At 46.9% G+C, this 20,526-nt stretch overlaps 7 protein-coding genes and 1 long non-coding RNA gene across 9 annotated transcripts; 4 read left to right on the forward strand and 4 right to left on the reverse strand.

Moving 5' to 3' along the window:
• The first annotated feature begins 236 nt into the window (after positions 1-236).
• LOC9655662 lies at positions 237-797 on the forward strand. Its single transcript, XM_002964026.2, has 2 exons — positions 237-613; positions 703-797. Exons 1-2 carry the CDS (start codon positions 298-300, stop codon positions 720-722), a joined length of 336 nt encoding a protein of 111 aa, XP_002964072.1. The 5' UTR covers positions 237-297; the 3' UTR covers positions 723-797.
• Positions 798-953: 156 nt separating this feature from the next.
• On the reverse strand, positions 954-2,095 carry LOC9655663. The gene is made up of 5 exons (XM_002964427.2): positions 1,896-2,095; positions 1,762-1,832; positions 1,599-1,704; positions 1,370-1,502; positions 954-1,303 (listed from the first exon to the last, which is right to left on the reverse strand). The coding sequence occupies exons 1-5, from the start codon at positions 1,979-1,981 to the stop codon at positions 1,157-1,159; spliced, it is 543 nt and encodes a 180-aa protein (XP_002964473.2). The 5' UTR covers positions 1,982-2,095; the 3' UTR covers positions 954-1,156.
• Positions 2,029-3,338, reverse strand: LOC9654558. Its single transcript, XM_002964428.3, has one exon. The coding sequence runs from the start codon at positions 3,321-3,323 to the stop codon at positions 2,127-2,129; it is 1,197 nt and encodes a 398-aa protein (XP_002964474.2). The 5' UTR covers positions 3,324-3,338; the 3' UTR covers positions 2,029-2,126.
• A 360-nt stretch (positions 3,339-3,698) lies between these two features.
• Positions 3,699-6,177, forward strand: LOC9654559 (glucan endo-1,3-beta-D-glucosidase). Its single transcript, XM_002964027.2, has 3 exons — positions 3,699-3,813; positions 4,196-5,992; positions 6,066-6,177. Exons 1-3 carry the CDS (start codon positions 3,729-3,731, stop codon positions 6,095-6,097), a joined length of 1,914 nt encoding a protein of 637 aa, XP_002964073.2. The 5' UTR covers positions 3,699-3,728; the 3' UTR covers positions 6,098-6,177.
• Positions 6,178-6,207: 30 nt separating this feature from the next.
• On the forward strand, positions 6,208-7,100 carry LOC9655665 (uncharacterized protein YaeR). Of its 2 annotated transcripts, none has more exons than XM_002964029.2 (5): positions 6,208-6,323; positions 6,383-6,500; positions 6,555-6,638; positions 6,692-6,895; positions 6,953-7,100. In XM_002964029.2, exons 1-5 carry the CDS (start codon positions 6,252-6,254, stop codon positions 7,042-7,044), a joined length of 570 nt encoding a protein of 189 aa, XP_002964075.2. In that variant the 5' UTR covers positions 6,208-6,251; the 3' UTR covers positions 7,045-7,100. The 2 variants fall into 2 exon arrangements, with proteins under 2 accessions (XP_002964075.2, XP_024524625.1); XM_024668857.1 differs by having other exon boundaries at positions 6,213-6,323; positions 6,386-6,500.
• LOC112344345 lies at positions 6,333-6,801 on the reverse strand. The gene is made up of 3 exons (XR_002991655.1): positions 6,731-6,801; positions 6,477-6,669; positions 6,333-6,425 (listed from the first exon to the last, which is right to left on the reverse strand). It is a non-coding gene; the product is annotated as an uncharacterized LOC112344345 (long non-coding RNA).
• A 59-nt stretch (positions 7,101-7,159) lies between the features above and the next one.
• Positions 7,160-9,925, reverse strand: LOC112344332 (VIN3-like protein 2). The gene is made up of 3 exons (XM_024668804.1): positions 9,354-9,925; positions 9,018-9,295; positions 7,160-8,970 (listed from the first exon to the last, which is right to left on the reverse strand). Exons 1-3 carry the CDS (start codon positions 9,923-9,925, stop codon positions 7,181-7,183), a joined length of 2,640 nt encoding a protein of 879 aa, XP_024524572.1. The 3' UTR covers positions 7,160-7,180.
• Positions 9,926-13,887: 3,962 nt separating this feature from the next.
• On the forward strand, positions 13,888-16,953 carry LOC9655666 (golgin-84). The gene is made up of 21 exons (XM_024669362.1): positions 13,888-13,971; positions 14,036-14,086; positions 14,140-14,189; positions 14,257-14,535; positions 14,590-14,652; positions 14,701-14,778; positions 14,826-15,029; positions 15,079-15,135; positions 15,183-15,257; positions 15,310-15,381; positions 15,425-15,487; positions 15,533-15,625; positions 15,684-15,755; positions 15,810-15,878; positions 15,981-16,028; positions 16,078-16,173; positions 16,223-16,296; positions 16,354-16,420; positions 16,479-16,571; positions 16,624-16,668; positions 16,723-16,953. The coding sequence occupies exons 1-21, from the start codon at positions 13,944-13,946 to the stop codon at positions 16,774-16,776; spliced, it is 1,731 nt and encodes a 576-aa protein (XP_024525130.1). The 5' UTR covers positions 13,888-13,943; the 3' UTR covers positions 16,777-16,953.
• Positions 16,954-20,526: the final 3,573 nt, after the last annotated feature.

Here is a 20,526-nt window from a genome sequence, read left to right on the forward strand (position 1 = left end):
GGTCCCGCCCAGGTGTCCTGTATAGTACGGTCCTGCCGTCACCCCGCATGCGCCGGAATATGCCCGTCTCCGGAGTTAATGACCGACACGCCACGTGTCGGTTGTACGGCTCTCATTCAATGGACCGCGAAGTCTGGCAGCTCCAGGCAGCGCAAAACGCAATGAGAGAGAGAGACTGGATGGAGGCGATTATAAAATCCCAGTGCTGGATCACCGCTCTTTACTCCACTGCCTCGTTTGGATCCATCCATCGTCTCCAGTTCGAGCGCGCTGGTCATTGCTGATCGGAGGAAGAAGATGGCGTCGATGAAGATCGGGGTGGTCTTGGCTGTGGCGGCGCTGCTGGCGGCCATTGCTGGGCGCGTGGAGGCGGCGCAGTGCAATGGCAGCCCGGCGATGCTGGCCAGCTGCCTGCCCGCGACGCAGAGTAGCACCTCGTTCCCGGGCGCGCAGTGCTGCTCCTCCCTCACGCGCTTCCGCGGCAACCCCGACTGCCTGTGCTCCACCATGCTCACCGCGCGCCAGCAGTTCACCTTCTCCGTCCCCAACGCCTTCACCATCCCCGAGCGCTGCGGCTACGCCAATGAGATCCCGCCGCACTACAAGTGTGGAAGTAAGCTTCCACCTCCACCTCCTTTCTCTTTCTTTCACTTCGACCTTCTTCTACTTGTGTGCTAAAGTCTCTTGCTTTTTTGTTTCCAGACTACGTTGTGGGGCACTGAGCGAGCGAGGAGAGCACTGTTCTATGTACGCTGATCAATGTTTACAATATATATATATACTCTGGTTTCCTGTCATCGCGATCTAGATAGGCACTAGATCTTCACTCATGATCCATGGATTCGCTTTCTTTCTTGAGAGCCGGAGGATGATTGGAATTTGGAGGGCGGCAAGGAATGTTGAAATGTTGAACGAGCGAGCCGTTCAACGAGCGCTCTACACAGCATTCAATGTTTCTGAAAAAGTTGCGTAGTCTTTGCTTTCATGTACACAACACAGTTCTGGAAAGTGGATCTTTTTTTCTCACCAAAGCGCTTGTCAGAAAATTGCCAGCAACCAGGCAGGCAGGCTGAAGCGAAAAACACAATACTACCAGTACCAAGACTCATAGCTAGCTTTTTTAGCGTTAAACCTTTGGTTTGCATTGCCAAGAGATTCAAACGCTCAGGGGCCTGGACGAGGAACGGCCTTGCCGGATCAATGGTTCGCTTCTAACTTTGCGGCTCAAGCTCTGGAACATCGGGAGGAAGGCTGCATACAGCCCGCAGAAGATGAAGGGCGAGGCAACGATCCATCCCAGCACCTTTTCACCAAACAAGGAATCAATAAACAGATAGTTACAGCAAGAGAACGAGCAAAAAACACGTACTGCGTACAAAAGGCCAAAGATCACTTGTCGAGGCAAATGGCCAGAGAAGGCTTCTTTGAATGTGCTTGTTGTCAGAGCGATGTGCTCCGCTCCAAGAACGTACTCTCCAACTCGCAAAAACGGGATAATCAAGCTGTGCACGAGAAAGTAAAGTTGAGAATATATGAAAGTAGCGGAATTGAGACTTTCAAAGAAGACGAAGCTTCAAAGCGGGCAGTGGATGGCCTACCTCAGTTCTATCGGTGTAGCTACGAGATTTGCCAGCATTAGCAACGGGACATGGCACTTAGATCGAAGGACCAGAGCAGCAAGAGCACACAGCAACGCAGTAGCACCTACAAGAAGGTAGCAAAGATTAAAAACGAGCTCTCTAGATAGCTTAGAAAACTTGCCATAAACTGGGAATACTCCGAGCGTGATCCCGAGAGCACCGGACAAGGCGAGCTGTTTGGGTTCCGTTCCCCTGATGTTCAAAGACCCAATCAATTCGAGAACGAAACAAAAGAAGAACGAGAGAAGAGCTTACCTCCGGACGAAGCCGAGCACGGGATCCACAATGCGGCGTCTCATCCAACGAACCAACCAGTTGTTCCGCAAGCCCATCTTTCCCATCTCTCGTCTCTCTCACCCCTCAGATCCTTAGGTCACTCCCACCGCAATTTCTCGCTTTTGACTCTCCTAAGTTCATGGAAAGCTCGCAAAACATGTCTGTCCTACTCTTCCCACCCCTGCTGAAAGAAAAAAAACCAAGGCTGTCTCAGTACAAGTAAGGTACGTACTTCTTGGTCACACTCCTCTTGTAACTCCCATACTCCTCGCCAAAATGCTTGAGCAGCAGCTCCTCCTCGCGCTGGACCAGCTGCTCGTAGTAGAAGAGGCAGCCGGCGAGGATGAGCGCCATACTTCCGTAGGCTCGCAGCGCCAGGCAAAACGCCGAGAAGAGGAGAATGCTGCTGCCATAGATGGGATGCCTCACCCAGCGGTAAGGCCCGAACGGCACCACGATGTTTGGGCTGTCCACCTTCTTGGAGAACTTGAGAAGGAAGTAAGTCCCATAGTACTTGAGCGCCAGCGCCGCCAGCACCATCACCGCCGCCACCTTTGTCTGCCACCCGAGGTTCCAGCTCTCCACCAGCGGCGGCGACTCAAACGCCGCCAGCCAGTGCCCCACCACCACCGATCCCACGAACCCAATCCAAGTCGCGCGGCTCACCGGAAGAGCCCAGTCCTTGTCCTCTGGGCTGGTATCAGTCTTGCCATAGACTCTCATCCGGATCATCCTCTCAAACATGGAGAAGGCGCAGTAGACGCCATAGAAAATCGCCGGGAAGCCTTCGACGTAGCCTTGGAAGTGGCCGAGAGGGACGAGGATGAGCCATAGCAGCGCCCCCGCGATGATTATCAGCGCATCTCTGTCGCGAGCTCTTGTCCGGTACTTTCGATCGTCCCACCGAGTGTAGCGCTTGTGAGCCAGGAAGCACGCGCCAGCGCCGACGAGCAGCGCAGCCTGCCATGGCCAGAAGATGAGCGCCCAGCTCGCGTACATCCACAAGCTTGAGTTGAAAACCACCGCGCCAAGGAACCACTGCGCGGCCGTCCAGACCAGCGCCGCCAGCGTCGCGATCTTGACGGCCTTGAGCGGGGTGATCTTCTCCAGCTCGTCCGCGGCCTTCTCGAGCAGCGTCCTGTCGTCCACGGGATTGAACTGGTTGCTGAAAGGATACCTGGGATGGATGTAATCCTGCTCCTCCTGGACGTAGTATCCCTCCTCGTCGAGAGCCCTAGCCGGATCGAGCGGCCTCCTGCTGAGAAATCCGGAGAAATACCTCGTTTTCTTCCAGCGACAGCATCCGATCGTCGCGGGGCCGGGAGAAGAGCATCTTGCGGGCACAATGCGCGGCCTGGAACGCTGGAGACGGACGAGACAAGAGTAAGGCACTGCTGCCATCGCCATAGCCGAATAAGAACCCTAAACCCTATCCCATCATGGAATCCAACGGCCCAAATTCAAACTACACGAATATGCTAGATCCAGCGGCTCACGTTTAAATGTCTGAGGAATGAGCCGATCCAACGGCGGCCACGGCCCGCGCCTTGAGAGACTAGAACCATGTGCGAAAGATTGAATTTTCAAGTGGCTGCTTTTTCCTCACTGTCTCTGCTTTTCTTTTCGCCTTGCTTTTGCTACGGAGGGAACCCACTACCAAGCAAGTGCTCGCTTTTCATCCCCTTGTTTAGACGCATTGGTGAGAAATCGTCGCGTTGGCAGCACGACAAGATCCTACTAAAACCGAAAGGAAAAATCCAGAAGAGCTGAGCTGAAATGATACCTGGAGGAAGATCCGCTTGAGTTCCCGCAATGCGAAGTAGAGCTTCCTCGCTGGGCTGGCTGCTGACGCTCGCCATCGTCTCCTCCACCATCGCCGTCTTCCACTCGCCAAGATGTAAGTGAAAGCTCTCCAGCTTTTCGCGAGTTCTTTTCGTCTCTCGCTCTTCCCAAGCCTGTGAGTTTGCAATCACTGCTCCGTCGCTGTTGCGAACTTTTCGCAAGTTCTTCTCGTCTCTCTACCTTCCCAAGCCTGTAAGTTTGTGACCACTGCTCCGTCGATGTTGCGAACTTTTCACAAGTTCTTCTCGTCTCTCTACCTTCCCAAGCCTGTGAGTTTGTGACCACTGCTCCGTCAATGTGCGTCAGAAGGCTTCCATCTTCTCATTCCTGGGAAACCTCCATCTTCTCATTCCTGAGAAAGCTTCCATATTCTCATTCCATTCCTGTGCTTGGTAACCCGGTTTCCGCTTTCTGATACAGTCCTGCTCTTCCACCAGGTGCTCAGGCCGCCACCAGCGCCAACATTGGCATCAACTACGGCCAAGTCGCAAACAACCTCCCATCTCCGCAGCGAGTCGTGCAGCTCATCCGCTCCACCACCATCCGCAAAGTCAAGCTCTACGATGCCAATCCCCTCGTCCTCAGTGCCTTTGCCGGCAGTAGCGTCGAGTTCATCGTCACGGTCAAGAACGAGGACATCACCAGCCTCCTCGACTACCAAGTCGCGCTCAAATGGGCCAGCGAGAACGTCGCCCTCTACATGCAGTCCTCCCCCATCAAGATCATCTCCGTCGGCAACCAGGTGCTCACCGAGGCCAACGTCTCCTCCTCCGTCCACACGCAGCTCGTCACTGTCATGACCAACTTGCACACGGCCCTCGACGACCTCAAGCTCAGCCACCGGGTCTTCGTCTCCACTTCCCACTCCATGGCCATCCTAGGCAAGAGCTTCCCTCCTTCCGATGGAGAGTTCAAGGACTCCATCACCAAGCCGGTCATGCTGCCGCTTCTCCGCTTCCTCAACCAGACCGGCGCCCCGTTCATGGTGAACATCTATCCTTACTTCTCCTACAAGGCCAAGCCGCTCGACATTTCCCTGGCGTACGCGCTCTTCCTCACCAACAACGGCGTCACCGATTCAAAGTCGAAGCTCCACTACGACAACCTCTTCGATGCACAAGTCGACGCTGTCTACTCGGCCATGAGCAAGCTGGGCTTCACCAACATCCCTGTCCTCGTCTCCGAGACGGGCTGGCCGTCAAACGGCTCTCCCATCGAGCTGGCGGCGAGCGTCTCCAACGCGATGACTTACAACCGGAACCTCGTCAAGCACATACAATCGGGGGCCGGAACACCGATGCGACCAAAGCAGGAGCTCCAAGTCTTCATCTTTGCTCTCTTCAACGAGAACAAGAAGCCCGGCCCGACCTCGCAGAGAAACTTCGGACTCTTCAGGCCGGGTGATCTCTCCACCGTCTACGACATTGGAATTCTCCAGGGCCATTCCACATCTCCTTCCGGCAATCCTCCACCACCTTTGCAAATTCCCATCCAGCAGCCCCCTCCATCACCATTTACCATTCCAATACCACGACCACCTTCACCAATGACGACTAGAAGACCGCCACCGCCACCAAGACCGCCTCCATCTCCATACAGACCAGTTTATCCACCGCCATCGCGCTCTCCTTCACCACCACCTCCACACATAACGAAACCACCACCATCGCCACCGCCTCTTCCCACTTGTCCTCCATCAAGACCAATGCCACCACCACCATCTTACTCCCCTCCTCCAGTCATCTCAAGACCTCCTCCACATCCTCCTGTGGTTCCATGGCCGCCCGTCTATCGTCCACCGCCTGTCTATCCTCCCTCACCATCCTATCCTCCAGTTTATCCTTCTCCAATGCTGCCACCTCCAACACCTGTTTACGTTCCATCACCCCGGCCTCCATACTACTATCCTCCGGTGAATCCTGCTCCTGTTGTCATGCTGCCACCACCTCCATCGGCTCCGACGACTCCATCTCCAGGCCAAGGCGGAGGAACTCACATCTGGTGCGTAGCAAAACCGGGAGGTGATACTGCGACGCTCATGTCGGCTCTCAACTACGCCTGTGGTGAAGGAGGAGCAGACTGCTCGGCAATTCAACCCGGTGGAAGCTGCTTCCAGCCAAATACCGTCGATGCCCATGCTTCGTATGCCTTTAACAGCTACTACCAGAAACACGGTCGGAATTACTGGAACTGCTACTTCGATGGGAATGCACTGGTCACAGTATCGGATCCAAGTAAGTTGAAAATGAAAAAGGAAGAGAAAATAAAAACTTTTCGCGACTTACCCCGTCGTTGTTGGTTTTGCAGGCTCTGGTTCGTGCATCTATCCGTCTCAGTAAGGTTTTCGCGGTGTGTAAATCGTGCAGTCTTTTGTATAATTGTGAGGCTCTACAAATCCAAAATGGTGAAGCTGTTGTTGATGATGATCTCGGAAATAAATTCGAGGGTTCGAGACTGGTCTTTGGCTTTTAATTCTCTCGCCACAGGTTTAGCATGGCGACTGGCTTGCATAGCTATGGTTGCATCGGCGCAAGTACCAGGGCTCCAAGCCTGCAAGCTCGAACCGTAAGTATCCCCATCGTATCCTCTATCGTCTGTGTGTTCACCCATTGCTTTAAATCCAGCAGCTCCAATCACCAGCAATTCAGAGTGTCGTATCACAAAAGACTGCAAAAACTCTTTGCCGGTCAGCAGCAACATCGAGTTCTGCAATCTCACCTAAGGATTCGTCCTCGAAAAGCGGTTGATTAATAGCTAGCTTGTTCTGACTCTTGCCATCTCCTTGTCTCTGTGTAGCAATTGAGTACATAGACTTGCATCATGTTGGGTTCCTTTGCAGCAATCTGGAAAAGTCGCTGGAATTCTACTGCGGTGTCTTAGGTGAGTGTTCAATTATTTCCCAGTATGTGCTCTGGAAAAAAAAAGAGTTTCAGGATTAGAGCTGAATCCAGAGAGACCCGAAAAGAAGTTACCGTATCGTGGAGCATGGTTGTGGGTTGGTCCTGGTATGATTCATCTCATGGAGCTTCCAAACCCGGATCCTTTAACTGGTCGACCGGAGCATGGTGGACGAGATCGTCACGCGTGCGTCACCATTAAAGACGTCTCTAAACTTCAGGCTGCGTTAGACAGCGCAGGTATCTCTTGAATTTCCCTGATTCCTGACATGATCTCTTTCTTGCTGTGACGGCAAGGCATTGTTTACACTGCAAGCAAATCCGGAAGACCTGCTCTTTTCACCCGTGATCCAGACGGCAACGCGCTTGAGTTCGCAGAGCCTATGTAAGCTTTTAAGTTAGATCGAAAGGGGAAAAGAAAAACGAAGATAACTTACTTTGCATATCCCACATTGTTTGTCACTCCGTGCTGTTAAAGAAAAAACCATCTAGCAGTTCCTGAAGAAGAGACTTCGTTTAGAACTTTCATTGCCGATCGTGGTTAGAGCTGTGCCTGGAAATAGCAATCGCCTCCTCGAAAGCATCCATAAGCTGTGCGGCAAGACCAACCGGATCGTCAATCATGGACTGAATGTAGATGCTCACGACACGCCTTTGCTGATCACTGGCCTTCAGCCCCAGCCAAGTGAAGAAACGCATCCGGAACTCGGGTTTTATGTGGCCCTGGCACTCGAGCCACCGCACCATCTTCACACAGTGCTCGAATATCTTGTCCGTCCACCTCCACGCACTCTTATAGCTCGTGTTGTCCCTGTCCCCGGCGTGAACTATTTTCGTCGCCGCAGGCTCGTCAGCTTTTCGTTTCTTGGACGCTGAATCGTCGTCCGCATTCCTTGGTCCAGTTACGAAAGGATGCTCAACAGCCGACTTTGACTTGCACGTCTGCGAACTAGCGCTCGAGTTCTTTGCAGCTGTAGTCAAGCCTGTCAAATTCGTCGTCTCTGTCTCTGAGTCTCTCCCCCTTGTCTCCAAGTCCAAGTCAGTACTTAAGTTCTTCGCTGTGGAGTTTGTAATGGCGCTTGAGTTCTTCGCCGTTGTCTCCGAGGCCAGGCTTGAATTCTTCGGAGTTCCCATCCTTACTGCTTCGGAAATCCTCATCAAGTTGTTAAATTGCAAGCTGACTGGTTGAACCCCTGAAGCAGCTTCCAAGCCTGTAGTTGAAGGAACTACACTATCTTGCAGCGCCGTCGTCACGGTTTGAAGAGGCACGTCATCCTTCCGTTGCACACTATCTATTAAGTTCTCATGCTGTGCAGTATGCTTGACATCCATCGATGGCAAACTCGCAGGTTCTGCAACCGTCGATGGACAATTCAGCTCGGCGTCCACCACACCTGAATCTGATGATGGTGTCGCCAAGTTAGTACTTAAGTTCTTCGCTGTTGTGTTCGGTACATCAGAAATGGCGCTTGAGTTCCTCGCTGTTGTTGGATTCTTTGGAGTTGCCATCCTTACTGCTTCGGAAATCTTCATCAAGTTGTGAAATTGCAACCTGACTGGTTGAACCCCTGGCGCAGCTTCCAAGCCTGTAGTTGAAGGAACTTCTCGAGATACACTATCTTCCGGCGCCGTCGTAGTCACTGTTTGAAAAGGCACATCATCCTTCCGTTGCGCACAATCTATTAAGTTCTCCTGCTGTGCAGTATGCTTGACATTCATCGATGGCAAGCTCGCTGGTTCTGCAGCTGTCGAAGGACAATTGGCGTCCACCACACCTGAAGCTGATGATGTAGCACTAGCCTTCTCCTCGGAGCAGGCACTGATCCCAGTTTCCAATGCCGTCTGCGTTTCTGGAAGAAGAGTCTCAGGCTTGCAGCTTTCCATGCACTTGATCGAACAAATTTCTTGGACATGGGCTTGGTCGTCCACCACTTCAGCCTTCGGGTTGAGCAGCACTGCTCCCTCTTTAGCTATCTGGCCCGAGCTCATGCCACAGTTTATTAAAGGATCGGCACAAGCTTCCTCCTTTTGTTTCGTGTAGCACCTGGACTCGCAAAACCCTTCGTCACCCTTGGCCGAAAAAGCTACGGCCTTGAACATGTAGCCTGTACCCGGCTTTAAGTCGGTTACCAGGGCCTTCTGCAAGACCGAAATGGTTGTCGTTGGCACAGAGCGGTATGTACCCCGATTCTTTCTATGCCAGAGCTTGAAGCCCAGTATACTCTCCCCGGAACTTCCAGGCGTTTTCTGGATCACCGCGAGCAGCACAGAATTCATAGAGACCTCCATAAATTCGAACTGAAACACCGGAGGCTCTGCGAAAGAAAAGCGTCAATACCACCAAACACAAAAACTCTGTTACCTGGAAGCCGAGGCTTCACGTCGAAAACGTCCAAGGACTCAAGAGCTTGCCTTATGGAATCCAAAATCACAGTAGCTGACGAGAGGCGGCTCACAAGTCCTCTAGCCGAGAAAGGGCCGATATCTAGCAAGAGTTTGTCGAGAGCACTCTGGGCATTCTCACCACATTGTCTATACTTCTCACTTCCACTCACAAGCTTGGTAGCGATCGTCAGACGCTCGTAGAGAACATCCACGCGACGAGCTTCCTTTGCCCGTAAGAACTGCTTCTGCAAGGTCCTACAAGAGAAGGAAGTTATAATCGTCTTCGTGGAGAACAGAGATCTCTGTGACGTACCCGAGCAGGCCAGTGATTGCTCCACAACTCAAGCACCGGTAGCTCGCGTCGACGACGGCATCGCTGCTGGATTTGAGGACGCACTGAATGTGGCAGCTCAAGGCGCAGGACGCGACGACAACGCCATCGCCGTCGCCACACACGAACCACAAGCTGGGATCTTTGTTGTCGTCGTATTTCCTGCAAATCCAGCACGAGCACCTCTTGCAGAAGCCGCCGGCTTGGTGGAGGACCGCGCGGCACGAAGGATTCGCACAGCGCATCGTCGGCGCCGCGCTCGCACTGCGGGCGGGATTAGGGCTGCTGCAGCCAGTAGATTGCGCGCCTGCCGCTTCGAGCTTCTTCCTGCGCCTGGCCGGGAGAGGGAGAGAGGGAGAAATGCAAGGAGCTAGAGGAGGAGGAGGAGGAGGAGGAGGGGGAGGATGGGGAGAAGCGGAAGGAGGAGGAGCATTGAATCCACGAACGCAATCGATGAGCATTTCGTTGGTGTAGCCAATGAATCGCCTGTTGTCGCCAGTCTCGCTGTTGATGCGATTGATGAGCTGAGCGCGCGTGAGACCCTCGAGGGCCATCTTCAAACTAAAAACTAGGGTTCATCCACCACTTATAACTAGATTACATGTTTATAGTCACCTTTAGCCTGTGAGATCTTTGTACTTTTACTCAAATCCAATGCGAGTGAGCTTGTGGTGATGGTGTTGTTTATTATTTGCTAGCTTCTGTGGCGGCATTTTCAAAGGAAGTTCACTTCCGCGGGACACATTGGTTAGTCAACTTTTAACTGATTTTTATCATTTATCAAACGAAAAATTAAGATTTTTCTAAGCACACATGTGCTCATGACGTAAAATATTTGATTATGTGCTCCAATTTGTAATACAAATAGGCTTCATGGCTCTTGCACAAGCACAGAAAACGTCCATCAATGTTTGCAAAATTGAATTTCGTTTCCTTCCAGTATGCATGCTATCTGAGAAAGCAGAGGTAAAATTCTATATTCCTGCATAGATATCTGACGATGTGCTTGATTTCAATGACCAGGTGTGCGATTATATGCTGCCGATTACGACAGGAAAATGGGGAACTGACGGAACAGTGGAGATATCAGTTTTCAACAACACATCTAGAAGTGGCCCACAATTTCTAGATCTGGACAATCCAGGGGATGATTTCAAGGCTGATACCCAAGAAAAGTCCATGCTTGAGAAATATCTGTGGTTTTAAGCTCACCCTTAGGGACATTTGGCCAAGACAATGGGAGCATCGTGGTGCATCTATTGTTTGCAAGAGCAGTGGTGAAGAGATATCAAGTTATCGATGTAGCTGTGGCAGCTTTGGAGAATACCTGTCGACTCAACTGATCGGACGAAAGTCAGATAGTGTGTGGGTGAGTGATTGTGAACGGATGGCATGCAGGACAACATATGAGAATCCCAAGTGAGACCAATGGTATCTTGAGTGAATGTGTGCAAGCTTAAATAATCACTGTTTGAAAATAAAGTTCAGCATATGCACCTCAGACCAGGGACTTGTGCATAATGCATTTGCCATTATGCATCTGTTCGAGGCTGTGAGTAGAAGCTCCGGATGAAGCTCCCTTGCACATGGAGCATAGCATGAAGCGAGGAAGACCGCCTCGCATGAGGTATGTTTCTAAGTCAAGCTTGTGGGCGGGCTAACTGCACTCCAGGCGAAGCTGCCGGGTGGTTGGTGGGTGTGGGCTGGGTGCGAGGTGGGGAATCGTCCCCCACATCGTCCAAATTTGAGGCAATCTCGATCCAAGACCCACAGCCACAGCAAGTGGAAGTGGGACAAACAAATTAGAGAGATGCAAAACAAAGGAGGGAGCAACTAAAGGCAAAGGAGTTTGTTTATATATTTACTTCAAAATTATATCAAGAAAACTAGTTTTTTAAAAGTAATTTCAAATTATGGATGGGCTTCCTAGCAAAGTATTATAGAAGTCTGCAAAATATATAAAATAAAAACATGTGTGCTTGAATATATGTGTGACTCACAAAAATATTCCAAATACTACTAAACCTAAAGACTATTAATCCCAAGTATTCTAAAACTATTAACCAATTGAGAAAAAAGGGTACATTCTTATTTATGACCCTTTGTTCTTTATATTTGAACTTTTATGAATTATCTTTTGAGTCATTTTCTTTGATTGTTTACAACATGATATTTTTTAGTATAAAAGCTGAATTTTGACTTTTGGATCTCATGGGAAACATGGTGGATTGTTAACAATAAAAAACAATGACTTAAGAAATAATCCTTGTGGGTTTAAATATAAAAGGAAAAAGCCCATACATAAGAATAAAAATGCATCCCTTTTTTCAATTGATTAAAGGTTTTAAAATACTTGGGATTAAGTATCATTGAGTTTGAATAGCATTAAAACTTATATAAATGTTGATTCCTTAAAGCTTAAATGCACTTCAAAATCCCAAAAGGATCAAATTGATCTCCAAATCAATCCCTTATCTTCACTAAAAGAAAATTTGCCCAATTATTTGAATGATTGTTTTATTAGACAAATGGACTTGTAGGGACCACTTTATTGCTTTAGAGACTTGTAATTTACTTTGGCATTAGTTCTTAAATAGTGCTTTTTTGGTTGCAAAGAAACTTGTGGTGGCATCCATTAGCAATTTTATAATATAAATTATACTTAAGGAAGATTTCCCTTTTTGTTTCTTAAATTTCTCCTTTTGTATAGTAAACAAATATTCTAAATGATCTAAACTCTCAATCTTTCAAGTTTGAGCAAAATATAATTATGACTATTTAAATGCTATTTAGGGCTTAGGGATTTATGTGTTACAACTCCACCACCCATATACTAAGTTTAATATCTTTATGTATTGTTTGCTATAATGATGCTTTGTGGACTGCAATAGCTTTTGATATTTGGTACTTTAATTTAAAGTTATGGCTTTATGGTTGATTCAAACATTTGGCAATTGTATATAAAGTTGTAGCTAGCTTATTAAATTTTGTAATTGATTGACACTTGGGTTTTTAGTTTAGTTATGATTATTAACAAATATGTTGGTGGTTCTATAAATGCTTCAAGTTTTTATGGCAATATATAATCACTTAGTAGAAGCTCCAAAATGTTCAATTTGACTTATTGTTATCACTTTTTTATCTTTTAAAGAGGAGGAAAATGTTGTGTGTGTGTGTGTGTCTATATATATATATATATTACCCATAAGTTCTTAAATTGGATTTCCAGAAGGTTATTTAGCCTAATATTACTCAAAATCAATGACAGTTAACCCTAAATATCTTAAAAGCCTTAACCAATTAGAAAAAAAAATGCACTTTTGTTTATGGGACCATTTTTCTTTATATTTAAACCCTTATAAATCCTTTGCAAACTCAAATTATTATAAATAAAAGTTGAGAGTTACAACTCTTTTGAAAGCTTTGCTCTTTTGATACTTTACCCCTCAAATCGAGCCTAGTCATAGGCAAATTAGTATGCTTGCCAAATGTCAATCTCAACATGTAGTGTAATTATGAATTGGTAGAGTTGCTAGATGTTAACCTCAACATATAGTATGATTCCCTTAACCAACTAATAAAGTTAAACTAGAGGTCACATAATCTAATATTAAAGAACAGTTAACCTTAAGTATCTTCACACTTTAATCAATTAAAAAAAGAAGTGCACTTTTATTCATAAACCTTTTCCTTTTATATTTGAACCCTTATAAATTGTCTTTTGAGTTTTTTTTTAGTTACTTACATTACCCTAAGTAATATGTTAACTTTAGTATTATAATATATAGACTATCCATTTGGGATTGCATCTACTCTATCTATTCTTGTATATAATTGTAATCATATCAATATTCTTTATGCTATTGAGTAAATCAAATTCTAGATCATCACCATCTATTAATGACGAAACTAATATAATGAAATAGTTTATAGTAATATATTTAGCCATATATTTTAAAAGAAATTGAAGGCTAAGTTGTACTACTTATATTACTAGGTTGTGATAGTAAATATCTCATTAAAATTTATTACTATTATATAATAAGATATTTAAGAGATGAATTTTATTGTTATTGCAAAATAATATTTTCCTTTTATCAAGTTTTATGCTTCTCTACACTTTTTGAATGAACTTTTTTAAGAATATGTATTAAGAAAAATATAAATTGAAATAACAAGTTTTTTTATAATACTTATATTTGATATATTTTTTCTGAATATGCATTAATTAATATAAATTAAATAATTAAATCATATAGCCACTCTCTCCTTTAAGCTACTCATATTAATGGCTATAGCATATTTTTAATATCCATTTCATTACAAATTTAGGAATTCCACTCTTCATACTTGGAGCTGAGATGGCGAGATCTTACCTCATGACTGAGGTCCAATATCTGCAATCCCACCAAAAAAATGACCTTTGACTTAATCCCAGCCAAAATCAATTTGTTAAGCATGCAAATAAAATTGGTTCTGTTATCAATTATTAATTACATTAATGCTTGTAAATTAGGGTTCACGAGGGTTTTGATTTCCAATTGAGGCGCCGGTGCTAGATCCGGGATCGTCATGGCTTCCTGGCTGCGTGCAGCGGAAGGTAAATTCTTTGTCTATCTGCCAGCTGCATTGCGGCCTCACTCTCCAAAACAAAATATCGTCAGAGCTTCTAGAGGTCGTGGATCGCACTGCCAAGCAAGCGGTACCGGTCACAGGTGAGTCTTAGCTCATGTTTTAGATGGTAACTTCTCGGTCCTTGTTTGCTTAGTGTCCGATGGGGGGCAACGAAAGGCTCTTACTTCCACACATTTGAGAGAGGTACTTAAATTCTTGGCATTGGAAGTTTTGAGTTTGTTTTCTTTTGCTCTTGTTCGTGTTATTCCAGAAAACAAGCTCCGGCTTGGCAGAGGCACTAGTGAAGGGTGATGGAGGAGTCGAGAATGGTTTTTTCTCGGCGAGAGATGTTGCTGAGCCTCGGAAGTCAAGTGGAGCAGCCGATGAAACAACCGTCTCGAGCAGTGACGAGCGTGTCAACTGTGATATGACGACGGAGAATGGGACTGTTAGTGTGAATCTGTCGACTATTGCGGAATCAGCAAAAGAGAAACAACAGCCGAACACCAACGAAGGCAAGTTTGGAACGCTTGATTCTCAGGTGGAAGAGGTGAGATTCATGTGTATTTTAGATGGGGAGCGAGTTTGAATACCATTCTTGCAGGCTAACCGGCTGTTGCAATCTTCTGCCACATCCGGAAAATCAAAAGAAGCTCGTCTCGCGAAGGTGGCTTTGTCTTTTTCTCGTCTAAATTTTGAAGTTTTTTCTTTGTAGGTGTGCGCTGGACTTTCGACAAGGCTTCAGGAACTCAAGTCTGAAAATGCTCAGCTGGAGGAATTACTTCGACTAGAGGTAACTAAGTTGTCTAGATGAGAATACGACTGACACTCATTCTGTAGAAAGAAGCGAAAAGTTCTATTAGCGCTACCTTACATCTACTTCAAGGAGAGCTAGCTCTTGCAAGGTCAGGGACAAATGCGGCGGAATCAGAAATGGTGGCTGCTTTGGCTTCAAAAAATTCAGAGATTGAAGCACTCTCAATCAGCTTGGAGACTGCCAATCGGCAAGCTCAGGCCGCCGAAGAAAAACTGGCGCTGGTTCAGGTTTGTCGTCCTATATCAAATCTAGCGTGCTTTATATCGTGTTATTCAGGCAGGAATGGAGTCCATAATGAAGAACCGGGAAATAACTGAAACAAGAATGATACAGGTGGGTGTCTTCCTATTTCCGTGGACTACTAGAGACGTTTTGAACAGACTCTTCGTCTCGATCTTGCCTCGGCGGAGCGGAGGGTAGAGGAAGAACGCGCTGCTCATAGTGCCAGTCGAATGGTTTGTTCCGGTTTTCGTTTTTTGTTTCGCCGACATGTATTTTCCTCGATAGGCTGCAGTCCAGAGGGAGGCAGAGCTTGAGCAGCAAATGGCAGAATCAACAACCGCAGTTACCAGAATGCAGGTGTATATCTATGTTGTTTTCAGATACTCACACTTATGCGCAGAGAATAGTGGATGAAAGATCTCAAAAAGCATTTGAGCTTGAGCAGAAGGCAGCGATGCTTGAAGTAAGCAAATTTAATTTTGACATCTGTTTTGACATTGCATTGCAGGTGGAATGTGCTACTCTGAATCAAGAGCTACAGAAAATGGAATTGCGAGCGCGACGAGAACAAAAGAAGCCATCTGAAGAATTTAGTCAAAGCGTAAATGAGTTCATAGCCAGTTTGGAAACGTATGCCGTAACACTGCCCGATCCTGCAGGCCTGGAGAGAAGAGGCGGAGCGTGCAAGAGTTGCTCAAAGAGAAGCAGAAACCAAACTATCCATTTTGGAGGTGAGCTACTGCAAGGACTTGGCAAGATGTTGACTGGTGCGTTTTCTGTTTCAGGCGGAGTGTCAAAAGCTGCGAGTGGACCTTGCCAGTGCTAAGCAGGACTTTGATGTCAGCTCAACTCAGGTGCAGATTTTGTAAGTCATGTGGTGTGTGAAAATGCAGCTTGGTGTTGAAACATATGTCCCCGTCATATCTCTGAAGTTTCTGATGGACTCTGGCTTACAGGCACATATCGAGCTGCAGAAGCAGTACAAGGAAGTGATGGAGCTTTTGGTATGGCCGAAGTAAATGTTCTTTTTGCGTTCCAACTTGTTTGTTTCAGTTTTTGAAGCAGGCACAACTCGAGAAAGTGTCTTCCGAGAAGGCAGCCATGCAATTTCAGCTGGAGAAGGAGTCGAAGAAATTCAGAGACGCGAACGTAAGATGCGGCCGGATGCGATTCTTACTGATAGCACCTCTATTTGCAGGCCGAGGTGGAAAGAAGCAGACGCCAATTCTCTGCGATCGGAGTTGACGATGACAACGAATTGAAATCTTTTGAGTACGTTTTCTTTGTTTTTTTTTTTTTTGGCCCTTTGAGCAAATGGTGTTTCCCCAGGACTTTGGGCCTTCACCAACGTCGGATGGTACCAAGTTTACAGCGTTTTGTTGGACCGAGCATTCAGGTTCGTCTCTAGTGCCGACCTGGTTTCAGATTTTCTCTTTTCTTTGCGTTCATTTCAGGCAGCTGCTAAGTTCCTTGACTCTGGAGCTGTCACTGCTGGTCGATACCTGTGGCGTCGACCCCTTGCAAGGCTTTTTGTAGTGTGCTACTTGGTAAGATCAAACATCTTGTTTCTGCGCTGTCGGGCTGACAGTTTGGTTGCAGGTGTTTGTTCACTTCTGCTTGATGTACTTGCTTCATCGTCTCCAGGTAAGATTTGTTTAGCCAGTTTGCTGCATTGGACACGGTTTCTTTGATGGGCAGGCAAAAACTATAGAAGAAATTGAGGCAGCAGCAGGCTTGATGAAGAATGGGTGAAAGAAAACTCTAAAGAAAAATCTTTCATATATAACCTCTGGCGCTACGGTTTTGAGGGATTTCCAGGAAAAAGAGCGATTCCTTCAAGTAGTTTCTTATATGTTCTTAATATAAAAACGTATATACAAACACGGAAAGCTGGCTCGGCAAAGAGCAAATAAAGAACATAGTAAAAGAGATGATGGACTTGATCTTCAAGCTCAACATCACAGCTGGGAGTTTCCAGAAGTCCCAAAGTATCAGCTCTCAACATCAGAAGTAAAATGCATTGCATGTATCTAAGAATAGGGTCCTTTGTTCCTTAGTTGGGATTGTAAACACTTCATATAAAATAAGAAAATATAAAACTCTCTCTCTCTCTCTCTCTCTCTCTCTCGCGTTCATGACCTGCAAAAGCATGCAGAAAGGGATGGGAGTGTGCTGGTAATTCGTTCTATCCTTTCCCAACTCTACAACTCTTGCTCCTAAAAGAACTGTAGAAAGGAGTGAGAAACAAGCACAAGTATCCAAAAGGTTGGTAGAGAGGAGAGGGACCAACACAAATCACACACATTGTTTGTCTGTCACCAAACTCGCAGCTGCAGCAGGAAGAAGTGGAGGAGCCTTTTTCTGCGCCTTTTCTTTCATTGTCGCTCTTGGGGGCATAGTCTTCGTCAAAAATGCGATTTCAAGGCAACAAACAAGCGGTTGTTGGCATCATCCAGTTGTGGCATTACGAGGCTGACATCCCCATCCTGTTCCCTTGGAGAAATCGTGGAATCTTTTCTCTCCAAGCCAGTGCGCTCTCCAGATCCAAGCTTGTTTTCATTACTATACGTTCATTTCATCGTTTGAAGTGCGGACGAAGCCTCACACAGCGAATGGCCCAAACTCACACGGAACCCTTCGGTCTCATGTTTCATGGGCTTTGTAAAAACTGATTTCTACTTGTTACTCCAAATTAGAGATTTAAGTCTTTGCTTTTTTTTTTTTCTTTGTTTTCACCCTCTTTGCTGCTGCTGCCCAGGGACCAATGAACACAGGTATGCAGCTCAGCGAGTCAGAGGCAGCAAAGCAAGGCCCCTGCTCATCGTTTTGTCGCTTTGGGGACGATTTACGATATAACCTGAAAGCTGCAAAGTCCGCGTCAATCCACAGCGAGGGGAGAAAAATGTGCACTCCCTCCAATTCAACTACGAGACAGCCTTTTGCTTGGCTCTTTCTTCTCCCAAAATTACAAAAGCCAAAAGGATTTCAGGCAAACAATTCTTTCCCCAACCTACCTTTCCATTGAATTCCTCGAGTTACCTTTACTAGCAAAGAGACGATATTATGGAATGGCCGGGTCAAAGCGGCCAAATTGTCGTCTTTGCGTCCCTCCCGGAAAAAAAGTTGGCGGCCCGGGAAGTGAAACCAACCTATGGTCAAACAATCTCTGTTTTTCTTTTAGAGTTTCTGGGTGGTGGTAGGTGAAGGGATGATGAATGTGATTCCATTACTGTTTCTATATGTGATCCTTGTCACAATCCTCGTAATCCACATTATGAGCCACCGCCGCCTCCTCGCATTCATTCGTATTTTGTTTCGTGGTCATGCTTTGAAATCAAATGTGCATGGCTCTCCGGAGCCGGTCCCATGCCCAAACGGGCGCTGTGGTGATTGTAAGGACATCTATCTATCCATCTCGGTACAAATTTACAAAGGTGGCGGAGAACGAAGAAAGAGATAACTTACAAAGGTGGTGGAGAACAATTTTTTTTTTCTTTTCTTTTTTTCCAAAGATCCCCTTTTCTCTCTCTCTCTTTTGTGTGAGAATATATGGAAGGGTCTAAAGTGTTTGCTCCACTTGTGAGCCCAAAATCCCATTTCTTCCCTCTTGCTCGTGATTGTCTGGCTTTTGGGCCACGCGCTGCTGCAAAGCAGCGAGCCGATCGATCCCCTGCTCGATTCCTGCCGGCTCAGGCCCTAGATATTTCTGGCGGGGAAGCGAGTCGAAACCCAAACCCCACCATTGTCTGTCGGCGTCAACGCCATGTGCCCTCCATCAAGGTCTCCCTGGCATATCCATTCAATATTCCACCTCCAGTGTTCCATGAGCTCCGGCAAAACATAAATACTCTATGCGAACTTGGGAGCATCGCTTTGGCCCACATCCATATTGTCTCCATCCTTCTGGTTGTTTAGTATTTTTTCTTCTTATTTTTCCTTGATCATGTAGCTTGGGAGATTTGGAAAGTATGAGGAAAGAGGAGGAATTTCTAGAGAGATCAAGCGAGATCACACAAATCTCTCCAGATTTTCAATCCACAAAGAGGAAGGCTTGTTGTCGCTCTCGCAAATAATACCGGTGTGGCTCTTTGACCACAAAAGAGTGGCTTCTATCTTAGATCTTAAAACACCACCATAGCCGCCACCATCACCACTACCACCACCATAGCCGCCACCATCACCACTACCACCACCATAGCCGCCACCATCACCACTACCACCACCATCTCACCGCCACACCAAGAAAGCAAGCAATCCATAGACAATGACAACAATCCCTTCGCTTTATCATCTTTCCAGCCCAGAATTCCGCAAAGCCATGCCCGTCCATTCTGGAGCCTTGATTGATTGATTGATTGATTGATTGAATGGCTTCCATTAGAAGAAGAATCACGGGCGAAACAAGGGCAAGCATGGTGGCACACTTTAGAAGCTCTTTAGAAGAACACACACACACACACACACAAAGAAAAACTGTGTGACACTGTCGTGTGGATTGATGAATCCATTGACCGGATGGAATGAATTCCCGCAAACCACCCCAGCTGTGGCGGTCAACGTCACACAGCCTTCTTTAAATGGCTAGTCCACGCTTCTGGCTTCGTTAAATGGCTTCCCTTTTTGCCCTTGCAAAATGGCGGGAAAATGCGAAGGCATATCCTATGTACGGAAAAGATTCCCTCTCCCAGCATATAGTGAAGTGATAGATTGATCCAAGGTGCTCTTTTAGATGCCATATTGGGGGATCATTCGACCATGGAGCATTACCTAGATCGAAGACAAATCAAACAGGGGAAATTCTCTCTTTTTTTTTCCGTATATACTGATTTTGCAAAGAATGATCACATGCACTCCGAACACTTTTTTTCTTGCTCTCTTTTTTTTCCCTTGTTGGAAACACACTTCGCCGACATGAGTACAGACAGCTACGGCGAATGCGCCGTGCAATAGAATTTTGCCCTAACTCAAAGGTGGCATTGTTCCTCGTCCTGTGCACTTTGGCCATTTAGAACATTGATACTTACCGTGTCACATGCTTGGGTCGTGAGCGAGAACTATAAGCTATCTATATCTATACATTAAAGTTTCTTGCGGTGAAAGGAAGAGTGGATCGGATCTGGGGCGATTGGGCTGGCGGGTGGCGGCCCCCCTTGCGCGAGAAATTTTCCCCCCATTCAATCCGGGGGGACGATGGTCATGATCGCTTCCGGCGTGGCCTGGTTTTTAGGGTTCTTAAAAGCCTCTGTTTCTAGGGCTGCCGTGGCCGTTATCTTTCTTCCGTTGGGTGGGGTTCGAATCGCGGGGAATAAATACCGCCCCCACACGCCCTTGCGTTTCCACCGCGCCTCTGCTAAGGACACCGGCCTCTAGAAACACGAGGCTCCACTTCTCCACACGACTCTAAAAACGAAGAGAAATCCACAGACCTACAGTACACTGTTACTTCCTCCTACCTCGCTCCTGCCCTGTCTCGATCTCTCGGGAGGGGGAGAGAGGGAGAGA

This window comes from Selaginella moellendorffii, unplaced genomic scaffold, assembly GCF_000143415.4.
Source record: "Selaginella moellendorffii unplaced genomic scaffold, v1.0 SELMOscaffold_4, whole genome shotgun sequence".
Taxonomy (NCBI): Eukaryota; Viridiplantae; Streptophyta; class Lycopodiopsida; order Selaginellales; family Selaginellaceae; genus Selaginella; species Selaginella moellendorffii.